This window comes from Haliotis cracherodii, unplaced genomic scaffold, assembly GCF_022045235.1.
Source record: "Haliotis cracherodii isolate W230 unplaced genomic scaffold, xgHalCrac1.p SCAF_13, whole genome shotgun sequence".
NCBI lineage: Eukaryota > Metazoa > Mollusca > Gastropoda > Lepetellida > Haliotidae > Haliotis > Haliotis cracherodii.
Genome location: NW_027266268.1, coordinates 19470976 through 19487064, shown reverse-complemented (window position 1 = coordinate 19487064; position 16089 = coordinate 19470976). Strand labels below are relative to the sequence as shown.

At 39.9% G+C, this 16089-nt stretch overlaps 1 protein-coding gene across 1 annotated transcript; it reads right to left on the bottom strand.

Moving 5' to 3' along the window:
- Positions 1–1221: 1221 nt before the first annotated feature.
- LOC139458505 (uncharacterized) lies at positions 1222–14695 on the bottom strand. Its single transcript, XM_071239941.1, has 7 exons — positions 14606–14695; positions 10460–10621; positions 8750–8836; positions 7958–7999; positions 7197–7292; positions 6744–6816; positions 1222–5106 (listed from the first exon to the last, which is right to left on the bottom strand). Exons 1-7 carry the CDS (start codon positions 14691–14693, stop codon positions 4989–4991), a joined length of 666 nt encoding a protein of 221 aa, XP_071096042.1. The 5' UTR covers positions 14694–14695; the 3' UTR covers positions 1222–4988.
- Positions 14696–16089: the final 1394 nt, after the last annotated feature.

The following is a 16089-nucleotide window of genomic DNA, read 5'->3' as shown; positions in this document are numbered from 1 at the left end:
TTTTTTAGTCAGAATCTAATTAAACTGAATAGCTATAAGGGAAGGACGTGGTCGGATCTGATATTTTAGTGTTACCTTTGAAATATTAGTATGACAATTATCAGACATGTTGAAATGGCTGAAAAAAACTCTATTGTCTTTACAACACGTGCAGGTGTGGACTTCTGACATTATCAAATATACAAGAATTACTAAAATGATTAACTCTTCACATATATTCCAGCTATACGTCGGCGGTCTGTAAATGATCCAGCCACCGATCCTGTCAGGCGCCTATTTGTTCGCTTATTAAAACTGAAATAAACTTATTACCTAAAAAAGTTCTATTGTATCTTTTACATTTGATTTGGGTCTTTCAGACATTTTAGACCCAAAACACGTTCAGCTGTTAAACACAATCCTAAACATGTTCAGATCCTATACATCTTTAGACCCTAAAAGCGTCAAGATTAATATGGTACAAGGAACGCGCTTAGGTTTGAGTTAAAGATCTGAACACACTTCTACAATTAAAATCTATCTATCAACTTCGCCTAATACTTCATTGTTCTCTATGTGTTGTTCCGTTGTCATGGCAGAATGTGGTGCCATATATAGTACCATGACCTAGTTGTTTTAGTATTGTTTGGAAGAGCGTGATACTCAACATTTTGTTTTCAATTTGCGGATGGGTTTGTGTATTCAATGGGAGGAAAATGAAACATTTGAAAAGAATAGAGCCCTCGGTTCTTTGTTAAATTTCCGGACATTGAATACCAAATAACACAAGCATCAGAATACCTAGAATATGTATCTTCTATATACACGCGATACATTTTTGAGAAATTTCTAAGTAGCCGAAAGATCGAGTAAATATTGTTTTGAGCCGCTGTCAGTAATAATCCAGCAATTTCACGCCGAACTGTAAATAATCAAGGATGGACAGTATATCCAGTGGTTGATATCATGAAGAAAGTTCTGTGCCGATGGGGTACGCTGACGCTCACTCAGACGGGTAACACATTTTAATCATCCTCACTCGTCAGCTCTGAATACAAGCCTTGTACCAGAGACTTATTCTACTCTGGAATTTCCACGTATAATCTGTAAGCCAAGGTAAGAACAACAAACTTGAACATTGTTGTTATATAGAATACAATTTTATTTATAAGGAACATCAAACTTGAACATTGTTGTTATATAGAATACAATTTTATTTATAAGGAACATCAAACTTGAACATTGTTGTTATATAGAATACAATTTTATTTATAAGGAACATCAAACTTGAACATTGTTGTTATATAGAATACAATTTTATTTATAAGGAACATCAAACTTGAACATTGTTGTTATATAGAATACAATTTTATTTATAAGGAGGGCACGGGGAAATAATAACCCCCATAGATTTGTAATCAACCGAATGTTCCTGGAACCAAACTTCGGATATTACGAGCTGATGTGGATGGTTCGTATTAAACGTAGTTTAATTATCCCAAGACTGCAGGTGAAGAGACAGATCATGCGTCGTACAAGGTTGATCTCGTGTTATGTGTTCTGATTGGATAACCATGACCTCGCTAAAATTACATATAAAGGTCACACTGGAAGTTTTTCGACACTTTATTGTATGAAAAAAGGAACCGACTGTTATTTCGCTATGCATTCTAAATTGACTATTTCTCGGTGTGATACCACGGAACACTCGTTCGTTTCAAATTTATATGGTGTCTAACGAGTATTTGTGCCTGTACCGAAATTTACATATTTGTATCTGATAATACACAAAGCCTTTTAAGATTATATCAGTGCATCACCATACGCACTCACTCACTACTACTACTACTGCTACTACTACTACTACAACTACCCCGGTCACTAGATCAGTGTCCAACATTGGATCCACATCACCATGTCATCCCACCCATTGTTTGTCCAACAATGTAGTCGGCATACACAGCACGAGGGTGTGTAACGACGAGCAGTCGTCTGTAGCCGCTGTACAGTGAGGGAGTGCATACGTTTGGGTAAGGCTTCTTTGAACAGTATTCTACCTATATCAAGACGTGCCAATTAAATGTGGGAATGTGTTCAGTTCTTTGTCATTTGCTTGGGCGTAAATTTGTTTTAAGATTCGGTTGGTTTTGTGGGGAAAAGTGGTTGTTCTGTTGTGAGTGCAAGGTGCAATAAAGTAAATACGACAAAATCCTTTCCATATTCATAAGAAATCTCTGCCAAAAGAAGAGTCGATTGTGCGATTTTGACTATATCGTGAACATGTGTTTATGAATCACTATCATAGAGTGATGATACCTGGTGTTCGCGAAAAGGTGAGCATATCCTGACTCAGAGGTGGCACCCGTCACAAACCCATGCAAAGGCAAATTGATCACCTGAAACATTACGGAAACACACCGCACAAATCCAAAAAGTGAATGCATCTGACATAATGATTGTCACTGATGCTTCAAATTGGGAAATGTCCTTTACATGCCTGCCATGATAGATTAAATGAGGTCTTGAATGTTGTAACCTTGATAAAACAACTTCTGAGCAAAGTTGAAATGTAAACATCAAAGGTATATATTTCTGGAATATTTCTCGACATGAAGGGAAAGTTAACTATTGTAAAGTTGAAGTCATCCCCTTCAACTTGCATATAGTCTTGTGGAGATCTAGAGTGTTTTGTCACTTTGAATCTTTATGCAAAGAACTTATGTATTACTTCTGCCAGGAAGGCTTTCGTCTATGGACAGGATGTTTGTGGACAAAAAATAATTACTATACCTTTGATCAATACTAACTTATCTTACAGGTATACAGTTCCTTGCTACTGAATATTCGTCGTTGTTGTTTAATATTGTTTTAATATTAATATTGTTAATTCCCCAACGATCGAGCGGTTGTGGAAACAAAACATTTGTTTTGGCTCTTGTCTATTGAATCCTTCCATAAAACATAAGAAAAGGTTTCGCATTGAATAGTAAAGACTATCATCTTGTCAGTCATGCTTATAACCTTCCCATTCTTCTCATTTGTTAGTTTATCGATCGCTGTTTAAAGGGTGAAAGATGAATCTCAACCACTAAATTATAAATCACAAAAATCACATTACAACCTAAAAGTCAAGGTGTTCAACAACACGTGATAATCCGGAACACGTACAATATGTTCAATGTATGGCTAAGATTATACTTTCACGAATGAACATAGCAACTTTTACTACTACTACAAGCATTGCCGCAACTACTACTACTACTACTACTACTACTACTACTACTAGTACTACTGATGCTGCTGTTAATAAAGCAGTCGCGACCCTTTAATTCTCATCTTTCCAGCCAACGTTACGTTATTTGAATATTAAGACAACATAAATACCAGCGACATTTTGTATTATGCATTTATACAGACAACAGAGTATGACAGACTGCACTACACAAGCCGACGAAGTTATCTGAAGCAATTCAAGACAATAGTAGGCAACTCGATGCAGTCACCCAAAGCAATTCAAGGCAATCGGATGGAATGACCCAAAGCAATTCAAGGCAATCTAATGCAATGACCTGAAGCAATTCAAGACAATAGTAGGCAACTCGATGCAGTCACCCAAAGCAATTCAAAGCAATCGGATGGAATGACCCAAAGCAATTCAAGGCAATCTAATGCAATGATCTGAAGCAATTCAAGGCATTCTGATGCATGACCTAAAGCAATTCAAGGCAATCTAATGCAATGACCTGAAGCAATTCAAGACAATAGAAGGCAACTCGATGCAGTCACCCAAAGCAATTCAAGGCAATCGGATGGAATAACCCAAAGCAATTCAAGGCAATCTAATGCAATGGCCTAAAGCAATTCAAGACAATAGAAGGCAACTCGATGCAGTCCACCCAAAGCAATTCAAGGCAATCGGATGGAATGACCCAAAGCAATTCAAGGCAATCGGATGGAATGACCCAAAGCAATTCAAGGCAATCTAATGCAATGACCTGAAGCAATTCAAGACAATAGAAGGCAACTCGATGCAGTCACCCAAAGCAATTCAAGGCAATCGGATGGAATGACCCAAAGCAATTCAAGGCAATCTAATGCAATGGCCTAAAGCAATTCAAGACAATAGAAGGCAACTCGATGCAGTCTCCCAAAGCAATTCAAGGCAATCGGATGGAATGACCCAAAGCAATTCAAGGCAATCTAATGCAATGACCTGAAGCAATTCAAGACAATAGTAGGCAACTCGATGCAGTCACCCAAAGCAATTCAAGGCAATCAGATGGAATAACCCAAAGCAATTCAAGGCAATCTAATGCAATGGCCTAAAGCAATTCAAGACAATAGAAGGCAACTCGATGAAGTCACCCAAAGCAATTCAAGGCAATCGGATGGAATGACCCAAAGCAATTCAAGGCAATCTAATGCAATGACCTAAAGCAATTCAAGGCGTTCTGATGCAATGACCTAAAACAATTCAAGGCAATCCCAAAGCAATTCAAGGCATTCTAATGCAATGACCTAAAGCAATTCAAGGCAATCTAATGCAATGACCTAAAACAATTCAAGGCAATCCCAAAGCAATTCAAGGCATTCTAATGCAATGACCTAAAGCAATTCAAGGCATTCTAATGCAATGACCTAAAGCTATTCAAGGCAATCCCGAAGCAATTCAAGGCAATCTAATTCCATGACTCAAAGCAATCCATGGTAATCCGTAAGCAACTCAAGTCCCTCTGATGCAATGACACGAAGCAATCGAAGGCAATCCCAAAGCAATCCAAGGCAATGATCCAAAGTAAGCCACTTTTGGAAATATTCCTGAAAAAGAAGGCTCAATTGTCATTCCTCAGATGTTCATTACAAGGGTCCCTGAAGAGTTTTGTACACCTGAACACCGGGTGTTTGCTGAGCTTTATGGACACGGACTATCACTCTTGTAACACTGTTTGCAGTTCTTAATGTCACTGTACTCCAGGACCACATTGGTGTCCAGTTGAGTCTCGTGTGTGTTACATACGGGTGTCGTCCTTGTTCCCCCTGTTTTCTGTCTGAGCAACTCCCTCGTCCCTCTCACGAATTACGTCGACGTTCTTCAGGGAAACATTTTCCTCTTTCTTCGCCGTGCAACTGAAACAATATAAGGTCCTCCGTATTATGTCGTGTATTTCTTCGTGATCAGCTACTGACGGAGCGATGGTGGAAAGTAAATATCCTGTGTCTGCGTGTGCCTGTCTGTCACTCTATGTAGAACCAAACTGAAATACCATATCAAGATAAATGCCAAATGGTTTACAGCTCATTTTGACGAATAATTAATTTTATAGTTGTGTCCAGAAGTGCATGTGCTCCTAAACTCTCTGTTCTATCTTTCGAAGTGCTGAGGTGGTAAATAGGGTGATTTCAAGATGGAAAAACGCAACACAGACAGAGTTACTTCCTTCCCTCATGATTCCAAAACAATCCAATGAAGGTTTATGGGTTTCATTTTGAAACGTGAAATTTGTGCATTTTCCTTCCCGAGCTTGATGAAATATATTCAGAGAGCGAATGCTTATTAAATAGTTGACATTACAAGGGTTTACTATTACCCCCCCCCCCCCCCACCCCCCCCCCCCCCCCCCCCCCCCCCCCACCCCTTAACTCCCATGTTGCAATACCAACAAAAGAAATATCTATACATATTACTTTATATAGATGTAATGTGTATCTGTGGAAATACATGGCAATATTACATAATCTGTTCCCGTTTTAGTGCCACGAGATGTCTACATTGTCTCAGTAGCTATGTCATGCAGATAAATAGGTACATGTATATGCAGTACCCGATGTAGTGCCATAGAGGGAAATAAACGAAATAGAGTACACATAGTCCCCATTGTAGTACCATGGGAGAAATAGTTAAATGAATTGAGTTATGTTTGTTTGTTGTTTGTTTCCAGCTATATGACGGGTCTCTGTCAGTAAATCAAAAGGCCGGACCACATATTATGAGCATCGATCCACAATTGGGATATGATGACATGAATCAACAAAGTCAGCGAGCCAGACCCCCCGATCCCGTTGGTCGCCTCTTAAGACAAGCACAGTTGTCTTAACGGCAAGCATGGGTTGGTGAAGACCTATTCGAACCCGGATCTTCACGGGTAGATCAGCGTTTTGACACACGTTGCAGTGCCATTGGAGGAATAAGTAAACAGATGTACACTTGTCCCCGTTGTAGTGCCAAAGGGAGAAATATCGTTGTAGTGCCATAGAAGAGAAATGATTTAACAGATTAGTGCTATGTCACGTAGTCCCCGTTGTAGTGCCATGGAACCAGATTAGTGCTATGTTCACTAAATCTTCGTTGTAGTGCCATAGGGAGAAATAACTGAACAAATTAGTGCTATGTACACGTTATACCCGTTGTAGTGCCATGGAAGAGATAACTAAATGATTTGTTACGACACACGTTGCAGTGTCATAGGGAGAGATAACTAATCATATTAGTGCTATGTTCAAAAAGTCCCCTTGTAGTGCCAAAAGGTGAAATACTTAATCAGATTAGTGCTATGTTCACGAAATCCTCGTTATAGTGCCATAGGGAGAAATAACTAAACAGATTAGTGCTATGTACACATGTTCCCGTTGTAGTGCCACAAGGAGAAATACACGGCACAGAGGTTTTCAATCAAAGCAGTGAGTTATCCAAAGAAGCTTAAGGTTTAAGTTGTGGCTATGTGAATACGGCAATGCATAAGGAAATGCAACTCTGTTGTACTCACCGTTTGATGACTACAGCCCCAACGACGCACACCACAATGACACAGACACAAACAGCGACGATCAGATAAATGGCTGTAACAGAAACCGGGAAGTATTACACGCCGGGGTATAAGAGTGAAGAGCGGTCCACCTGTTGATCAGACGTATAATGTATAGTCATATCTAAAGCTCAATAGCGAGTTGACTGAAAATTCAAATTTTCAAACAATTTACATAAATGGATTTTTGCTGTGAGTTCTTGTGGCAAGGATTATATTTGAACTGGTAACATGATAGTGTGTGTATTCCAGTTTAGTGAATAATGACGATTAATAAATGATTGAATAAAAACGAAACTAGTTTAACACTCGACTGGAACGTTGATGACATGTGGAGGCATGTAATGTATAATATTTTAGGGGAGGTTGGGTGAAATAGATTTGTTTTTTTCTCTTTTTGCGTCGTCAACAAACCTATGTTTGAAATTCCTGAACTACCCGTGGGTGATGTGGTAGTTGTGCTTGTGTTCGTTGTCGTCTCGGGCAGCACAGTTGTTGAGGACAGTGGAGCTATAACAGGAAGAAAGAAGGATAACAGGATACAACTTGAAGACAAAACACTCATTCCATCAGGGTGTATGTTACACGTTAGGGTAGGAGAGGCTTACCAGGAGTTCAAAAGAAACGGTACATTTTTCTGTTTCCTTTAAATCAGGAAACAAACGTTTTATATGAACCAGCCATTGTTAGTTTTAAATGCGTATGGATAATAATCAGTTTATGTTCAGAATACAATTGTAAGAAATCGCGCAGAAAGAAAAAAGGCTCTTTCAAATATTTAAATTTTTTCCTCACTTAAAAAATGGATTTCCTAGCGAAAATACCACTTTCAAAAGATAAGTCTTTTCAGGTTGTTTAAAGGGTTGAAAATGTTGCTGTTTCTTCACATGTCTTTTACTGGATCTGGTGAGACTATGTAGAGGGTGGGTGACTGGCATTATCACCTTGCCAAGGAGAAAGGATTCCTTGTTAAATAAATATCCAGTGTATAATCCAAGTTTAGTGTAGTAGTGAGTGAGTTTAATTTAACGTCACTGTAGTGTAGTAAGTTAGTCAGGTTCGAGGCCGCTTCAGTAATGTTCCGGCAATATCACGACTGGGGACATGAGAAGTGGGGTTCACACATTGCACCAATCTATGTGTCTATAAAGAAAGGTAAAATATATCTAACTTACAAACTGAAGTGGCTTTGCACGGGACATAGATTGGACGTGTATCTGTATAAACATAAACATAAACATAAATATAAACATTTGTATAAATGTACAACATGATACATGTGTTATGAGTGAAAGAGTGAATATGGTTTTACGTCGCTTTTAGCAATATTCAAGCAATATCACTCCTGGGGAACACCGTAAATTGGCCATGTGTTATGACATATGTAACTGTACCATGGTGGATATGTTTCAAAATCCATTTTTTATGGCAACGACTGTGCCCCCTCCCACAAATCGTTTCGATTTTGCCGCACTCAGCAATATTCAAGCTATATATCGGAGGCCTGAAAATAATCAAGTCTGGACCAGAAAATCCAGTGACTGATATTATGAGCAACGCTCTTCACCGTCGGGTACGATGACAATCAACCAAACCGACAATCGTGTCTGAGCATCCCGGGTCTCATACAAGTCTTTGCTAAAGTATCCCTGCACCGTTGCTTGACATAAGGATCCATACCGAAACGTCGCTATTAAAGGAAAATAAAGAAGCTGTACCGATAAATTGTGTCTACTTTGCTGTCATAGGATGTTACATAACAAAGTTAATCAAAATAAGTTACTAACCATTATTTGTCCTTTCTTCCGCTGCTGCAAAAACAAATGATATAGATCTATGAGTCGATGGTCGATAATTTGCTTCAGATTATTTGATGACATGATGTTGTGGTTTATGGGACTCATTACAGTTGATCATGCATCAAGTCTATATATCTCTAAAATACGAAGGATAATGAAATAACTCACAAGCATTCCGTTTGCAAAGATAATGGTGTTGTTCACTGCAGTTCACGCCGATGAAATTGGATAACGTCTGGATAGAACAGTTCCCTCCTCTTTCTGAAAAAGTGAATAACAGTATGCAAGAATTTATAAGATATATCGAACGGTGAACGTACAAACTAACAGAGGCGAAAGGTGTTGTATGAGTCAGCCTTGTACGCCAAACACAGTGAACATACATACTGACATAGGCAAAAGGTGTTGTGTGAGTCAGCCTTGTACGCCAAACACAGTGAACATACATACTGACATAGGCAAAAGGTGCTGTATGAGTCAGCCTTGTACGCCAAACACAGTGAACATACATACTGACATAGGCAAAAGGTGTTGTGTGAGTCAGCCTTGTACGCCAAACACAGTGAACATACATACTGACATAGGCAAAAGGTGCTGTATGAGTCAGCCTTGTACGCCAAACACAGTGAACATACATACTGACATAGGCAAAAGGTGTTGTGTGAGTCAGCCTTGTACGCCAGACACACTGAACATACATACTGACATAGGCAAAAGGTGTTGTATGAGTCAGCCTTGTACGCCAGACACAGTGAACATACATACTGACATAGGCAAAAGGTGTTGTGTGAGTCAGCCTTGTACGCCAGACACACTGAACATACATACTGACATAGGCAAAAGGTATTGTGTGTGTCAGCCTTGTACGCCAAACACAGTGAACATACAAACTGACGTAGGCAAAGGGGGTTGTGTGAGTCAGCCTTGTACGCCAAACACAGTGAACATACAAACTGACATAAACAAAGGGGGTTGTGTGTGTCAGCCTTGTACGCCAAACACAGTGAACATACATACTGACATAGGCAAAAGGTGCTGTATGAGTCAGCCTTGTACGCCAAACACAGTGAACATACATACTGACATAGGCAAAAGGTGTTGTGTGAGTCAGCCTTGTACGCCAAACACAGTGAACATACATACTGACATAGGCAAAAGGTGCTGTATGAGTCAGCCTTGTACGCCAAACACAGTGAACATACATACTGACATAGGCAAAAGGTGTTGTGTGAGTCAGCCTTGTACGCCAGACACACTGAACATACATACTGACATAGGCAAAAGGTGTTGTATGAGTCAGCCTTGTACGCCAGACACAGTGAACATACATACTGACATAGGCAAAAGGTGTTGTGTGAGTCAGCCTTGTACGCCAGACACACTGAACATACATACTGACATAGGCAAAAGGTATTGTGTGTGTCAGCCTTGTACGCCAAACACAGTGAACATACATACTGACGTAGGCAAAGGGGGTTGTGTGAGTCAGCCTTGTACGCCAAACACAGTGAACATACAAACTGACGTAGGCAAAGGGGGTTGTGTGAGTCAGCCTTGTACGCCAAACACAGTGAACATACAAACTGACATAGGCAAAGGGGGTTGTGTGAGTCAGCCTTGTACGCCAAACACAGTGAACATACAAACTGACGTAGGCAAAGGGGGTTGTGTGAGTCAGCCTTGTCGTTTCAGTGTCATACTTGTGAACCAAACCAACAAGATCTGTCAATGTTACTTCATAAACAATAGGGATCCAATATCCTTTCCATTGTTTTGAAGTAATCACCCATACCTATTATTTATTTCGAGGTCATATGTAAGTGATTGATAAGAGGCTCATATAATCGCATTGTAAAAGATGGAAATATGACAGTTTACCACTAATCCATATTGGTGTATGGTCTTCTAGTGCTTCGGCACTAAACTCCCCGCCTATTGTTAAATCATCGATGCTGTAAAGTTGCATTCCCTGTGCGAAACACTTGGCTTCGGCTGTTGAGAAGTTGGCGGGGTCGCAAGAAGACTGGAAAGCTAAATGTTCTGCATACAAATGGACAGAAAAGGTTCGTTCAATTTTTGGAATATTTTGAATGAAATGCAAATAAACATCGAGCTGGGAGGAACTGTCCCGAATGAATAAATGGTGTTAGACTCACGGCATTCATTCACGAGGGACAGATAGTTCCGATAGGTCTTTATATCACATTTTCATTTTAAGAATGAAAATAACGAAACATGTTTAAAATATCAACCACACAGATAAACTTCACAAAAAGAATTTTGTTCGGATGATAATTTAATCAATGTGTGAATCATGTCGTTTTGTTTTCAACAATTAAGCAATGTGGCGTCATATGGCTTTAACTGAAGAAACAGCCGTTAGAAGGACGCATATGTGCAAACATCGGAGAGTTATTACTCTCCATCTTTCTACCTTAGGTAATATTCTACTCATTGTTAAATACAGTGTATGTCAGTTATATCAAAAGGAGCTACAGTAAACTACGGTTATAACGAACACGCTTATAACGAACTGACGGATATAACGAACTTATTTTTTGGTCCCGACTATTTGCTGTAGTTATGTTGTATATATGCTTATAACGAACTACGGTTATAACGAACTAAAATTAGTAGTCCCTTTGAGTTCGTTATAACTGTACTTTACTGTACTTATTAAAACATGTAGTGAGCTGTTCGTGGACATACAAGCATCACGATTGACGTTTTGTTTCCTAAAGGTGCAGTTCGTCATTCCGATATTGTTTGAGGAGACATGGTGACGTGGTGCATTGGCTACACGATCTGCCTGGGTATCATCGTACAATTACTGTGTAAGCCCGATCCCTCCCTTTGTGCATAGATATATCTGTTATATTACACCTTCCTTTTCATTGTTTATTTCTTTCTTAACCCTCCTATACAAGAGACGATCTAATAAACGAATGTTCAAACAGCGTTTTGCAATTTATACTTTTATTGAACACTCTGTTGCTCACCTGGCTATCTCTGGAAATTGTATTTGATCAGGGGTGTGTGAGTATGGTTTTACGTCTCTTTTTTGCAAATTTCAGCAATATCACGCCGGGGGACACCAGGCTTTGATCAAAACATTCTTGACAGGGTGAACAAAACCCAACATACATGTAATCCTTACAGCACGATATTCAAGTTGCACATTAGTACATGACATCAGGGCAGAGGGTCAAAAGTCAAAGGTTAAAATTGGGTTATTTATCACAGTACTCATCCCATATGGCTACCATGGTCAAAGTTCACAACGGGGGACAAGGTTAAGTACGCACAATTTTAACACAATTTGTTTAGTTCATCATATATCTACTACATAGGAGTGAGTGAGTGAGTTTGGTTTTACGCGGCTTTTAGCAATATTCCAGCAATATCACGGCGGGGGTCACCAGAAAAGGAATTCATACATTGTACCCATGTCGGGATTCGAAACCAGGTCTTCGGCGTGACGAGCGAACGCTTTAACCACTAGGCTACCCGACCGCCCCTACTACATAGGACATATCAAGGCTCAGAAATGACAGAAATAAACGTTTCAAAGTCAAATCGGCTCGGAATTCTGTAATTGTAAGCGTTACCACGTGACCCTACTCCTCGGACAATGTACATAGAATTAACGTTTAACAACCCAGAGAACCCTAAGGTCAAAGGTCACGGTGTGGTAAAGAATTGAAATATGCTAAATCATAGTCACCATCATGATAATCATCCGTCGTTAAAATGAATTACCTGATTAAAGACACACGTCGTTTGTGATTCTGCAGCCATATGGGAACAATTTGCGATGCCCATTTCTGGTATCCCCCCTCCCACTAACCCCAATAACGGTTTAGACGGTACAATGGTGATTATAGTGGTGAATGTGTTGATAGCGGATCCTGGCACAACGAGGGTACACAACTGTGCACTTACACCTGTCAGAAAGACATTTGGTTAAGTAATTAAGGAATAACTACCGAATACGATTATATTCTATAAATATTGTCAAATTGTCTATCCATTACGAATGGGTTTATTGTATATTAATTGCAATACTGATTCAATTTATTTATTATTGTTTATTCAACTAACCCCTTTTATAGAGTAATTGGATATGCAGAATTGCAAGCTTAATATTTAATGCATATGCATATGTGACGATCCAAGCAAATAGAAAAATATCGAGTGACCAACAAATCGTTCGTAAAATCGCAGTTGTTTAAAAAAATTATAATGTTCGACACTTGACTGACTAGATAACATTGTGGTTTTGAAATATGTTATTTTCAGTTCAGACTCCATTGCAATAGATGTGTGATAATGAGCGCTCTATATGACTGATACTTCTTTAGACGTTATAAAGACACCAATGTTAAATCCATGCTTATGGTCTGTGCTGTTTGTTTGTTGTTTGTGTGTTGCTTAACGCCGCGCATATGACGGCGGTCTGTAAATAAACAATCCAGTGATTGCCATCATGAGCATCGATCAACGCAAATGGGATACGATGGCATGCATCAACCAAGTCAGCGAGCCTGACCCCCCGATCCCGAATGCTAATGAGTTTGCAAACAATATATTATAAATATAGATATTACACAGTCGTGTTCCTCGTCAAACATATTTACACTGTACGCATACTAGCTCTATGCTAATGCAGCTAGTATACGTACTGTGTAAATATGTTTGACTAGGAACACGACATTGTAATATCATTTATAATATATATATAGATACTACGCGAAGTATCTATGTTTGTCCATCATACAATGTTTAACACAAAAAAATAAAATATATATTCATGTATATCAATAAATATACCGACAAAAACATTTCCGTAATCATAAAAAAATCTCTACTCAAATCAGAGGGCATCAGGCGAACCCTAAATATCAGAAGCATGGGTTAATGAATCACGATCAGATGGTGAGGACATCAGTGTTTATCAGCCACCACAAATGAAATGTAATAAACACTATGGACCAATGACCGTTCCGTAAACGAAAATAGTTACATGATTGATTGATGGAATCAGTTTGGTATGTGTGATGTATTGTCGTTGCGAAACCCTTGTCAGAGTCACGTCCTCCCGTGGATAAAGCTAGGGAAATAGAAACATCATGACACACGTTTTCGTGAAATAAATTAACGACTGAACAATATTCCGTTTATATTATGTCGCGGCGTGTCAGCTTGATGTGGGAGGAAAGAGAAACAGGTTTAGACGTTTTCCATATTGTGGTGCTAACAAACGTAGATATATAATCTGGACGAACCGCGATTAGAACTCGCCATCATAAGATTCTGGCGTGTCTGAGGGGCGCAAAGCGAAATGCGGTGCCTTAGATGACTTATTTGTTGTAGAACTTGTACACCATGTTACAAAATGTTCTAATCGTTCATCGATACCAGCACAAACACAAAGTGAAAAAACAGATGAGTTGGTTTGTTGTTTAACGCCGCACTCAGAAATACTCCAGCTATATGACGGCGGTCTGTAAATAATCGATGGATACGATGACATGCGTCAACCAAGTCCGCGAGTCTGACCGGCCGATCCCGTTAGTCGCCTCTTACGACAAGCACAGTCGCCTTTTACGGCAAGCATGGGTTGCTGAAGATTTATCCTACCCCGGATCTTCACGGGTCTCACGCAATTGGGATGCGATGACATGCTTCAACCAAGTCAACGAGCCTGACCACCCGATCCCGTTAGTCGCCTCTTACGACAAGCATAGTCGCCTTTTACAGCAAGCATGGGTTGCTGAAGACCTATTCTACCACGGATCTTCACGCGAAGGAAAGAGGGACAACCGCAATACGTAATCTCTGCTAAAAGCAGAGTCCACTGTGAAATTCTGACATGTTTTTATGAATCACTGTCAAATAATGATGATACCATAAGAAAGGTGAGGCCAAGAACGGACTGACCAAAGTCGAAGTACCTCGGTAATAAACACCCTCCCAATGACAAGCTATCAAAAGAATCAAAGTCACATTATCATGTGTACATACCTTTCTGACTTATACACGCATTCCAACAAAGAACCAGAAGCAGGGAAGCAGCGTTACCCCACCGTAGGGTCGTGAGAGCTCCGGCCATGATCTACTTCCAGCAACAGCTACAAGCACTCGACTGTCCCCCCACTGAAATGTCCGGGTATGGCTGTTTCCTGCTTCACTCATTTGTATCGGTATCCCACACCATTGTGACCGTGAGTCAGATTTAAACTGAGACTTGAAAGAAACATGACTCCACTCGTTGCGAAACTGGTTCCATGTTTCAGAATAAGGATTTTTTGTTGTTTAACGCCGCACTCAGCAATATTCCAGCTATATGACGGCGGTGAGTAAATAATCGAGTCTGGACCAGACAATCCAGTGATTAATGCCATGAGCATCGATCCACGCAGTTGGGTTCGATGACATGCATCAACCAAGTCAGCGAGCCTGACCACCCGATCCCGTTAGTCGCCTTTTACGACAAGCATAGTCACCTTTTACGGCAAGCATGGGTTGCTGAAGACCCCGGAACTTCACGGGTCGAGCCTGGATAAGGTAATGTAACCTGCCATGATACCTACCCGCGAACAAAGAGGGTAAGGAAACGTTTAGGTCAAATATGAGGAATAACAACTTGTATAGTCAAAGGCAACACTAACTGTGGTAGTGAGTGAGTTGGGTTTAACGCCGACTTTTATAGTATTCCTGTTATTTCGTGGCGTGTCAGCTTAATGTGGGAGGAAAGTGATGCAGGTCTCAGACGTTTACCACTTCGGTGAAACCCACGAGCACGGGTATGGTGCTAACAAACCTAAAAACATAATCGGGAATCGAACCCACGATCATAGGTTTCTGGTGTGCCCAAGGGACGCAACTCTTCGGCGTTTCAGACGACTTGGCAACCCGTGCTCCAAAGGCAAATATGAGGAATATATTATATATTGGTATACTCAAAGGCAACACTAACTGCGGTAATTAACTAATACTGTTATGTATAATAACATTATGTAACATAAAAGTATAAATATAAACGCCAACGTATGGGAATACTGGTATATCAGTCTCAATTATCTGCCGAAACAACAAGGGGTGGGGTGGGTGGGGGTGGGGGAGGAGGCCCGTGGCTCCAGATGATTTCTTACCATATGTTTGCACTGATATAGGTAATATCCATCCAAGATCATCACCTTGGAACAAAGGATTCCTGAAAGTCTCTAAAATCAACCTTATTGATACATTTTCACCGAACGTTTACATAATGTGTTTTTATTAGTGCCACATGCAATTGATGAAATGAACGAAGATTAATTCTTATTCATATATACACATCTGATAACTTCCACGATGTTTTGAAAAGGTCAGCTCACCGTGGGAGGAAAGAACGAAGATTAATTCTTATTCATATATACACATCTGATAACTTCCACAATGATTTGAAAAAGGTCAGCTCACCGTGGGAGGAAAGACCGAAGTGGTGGAAGTCTCAGACGTTTCCT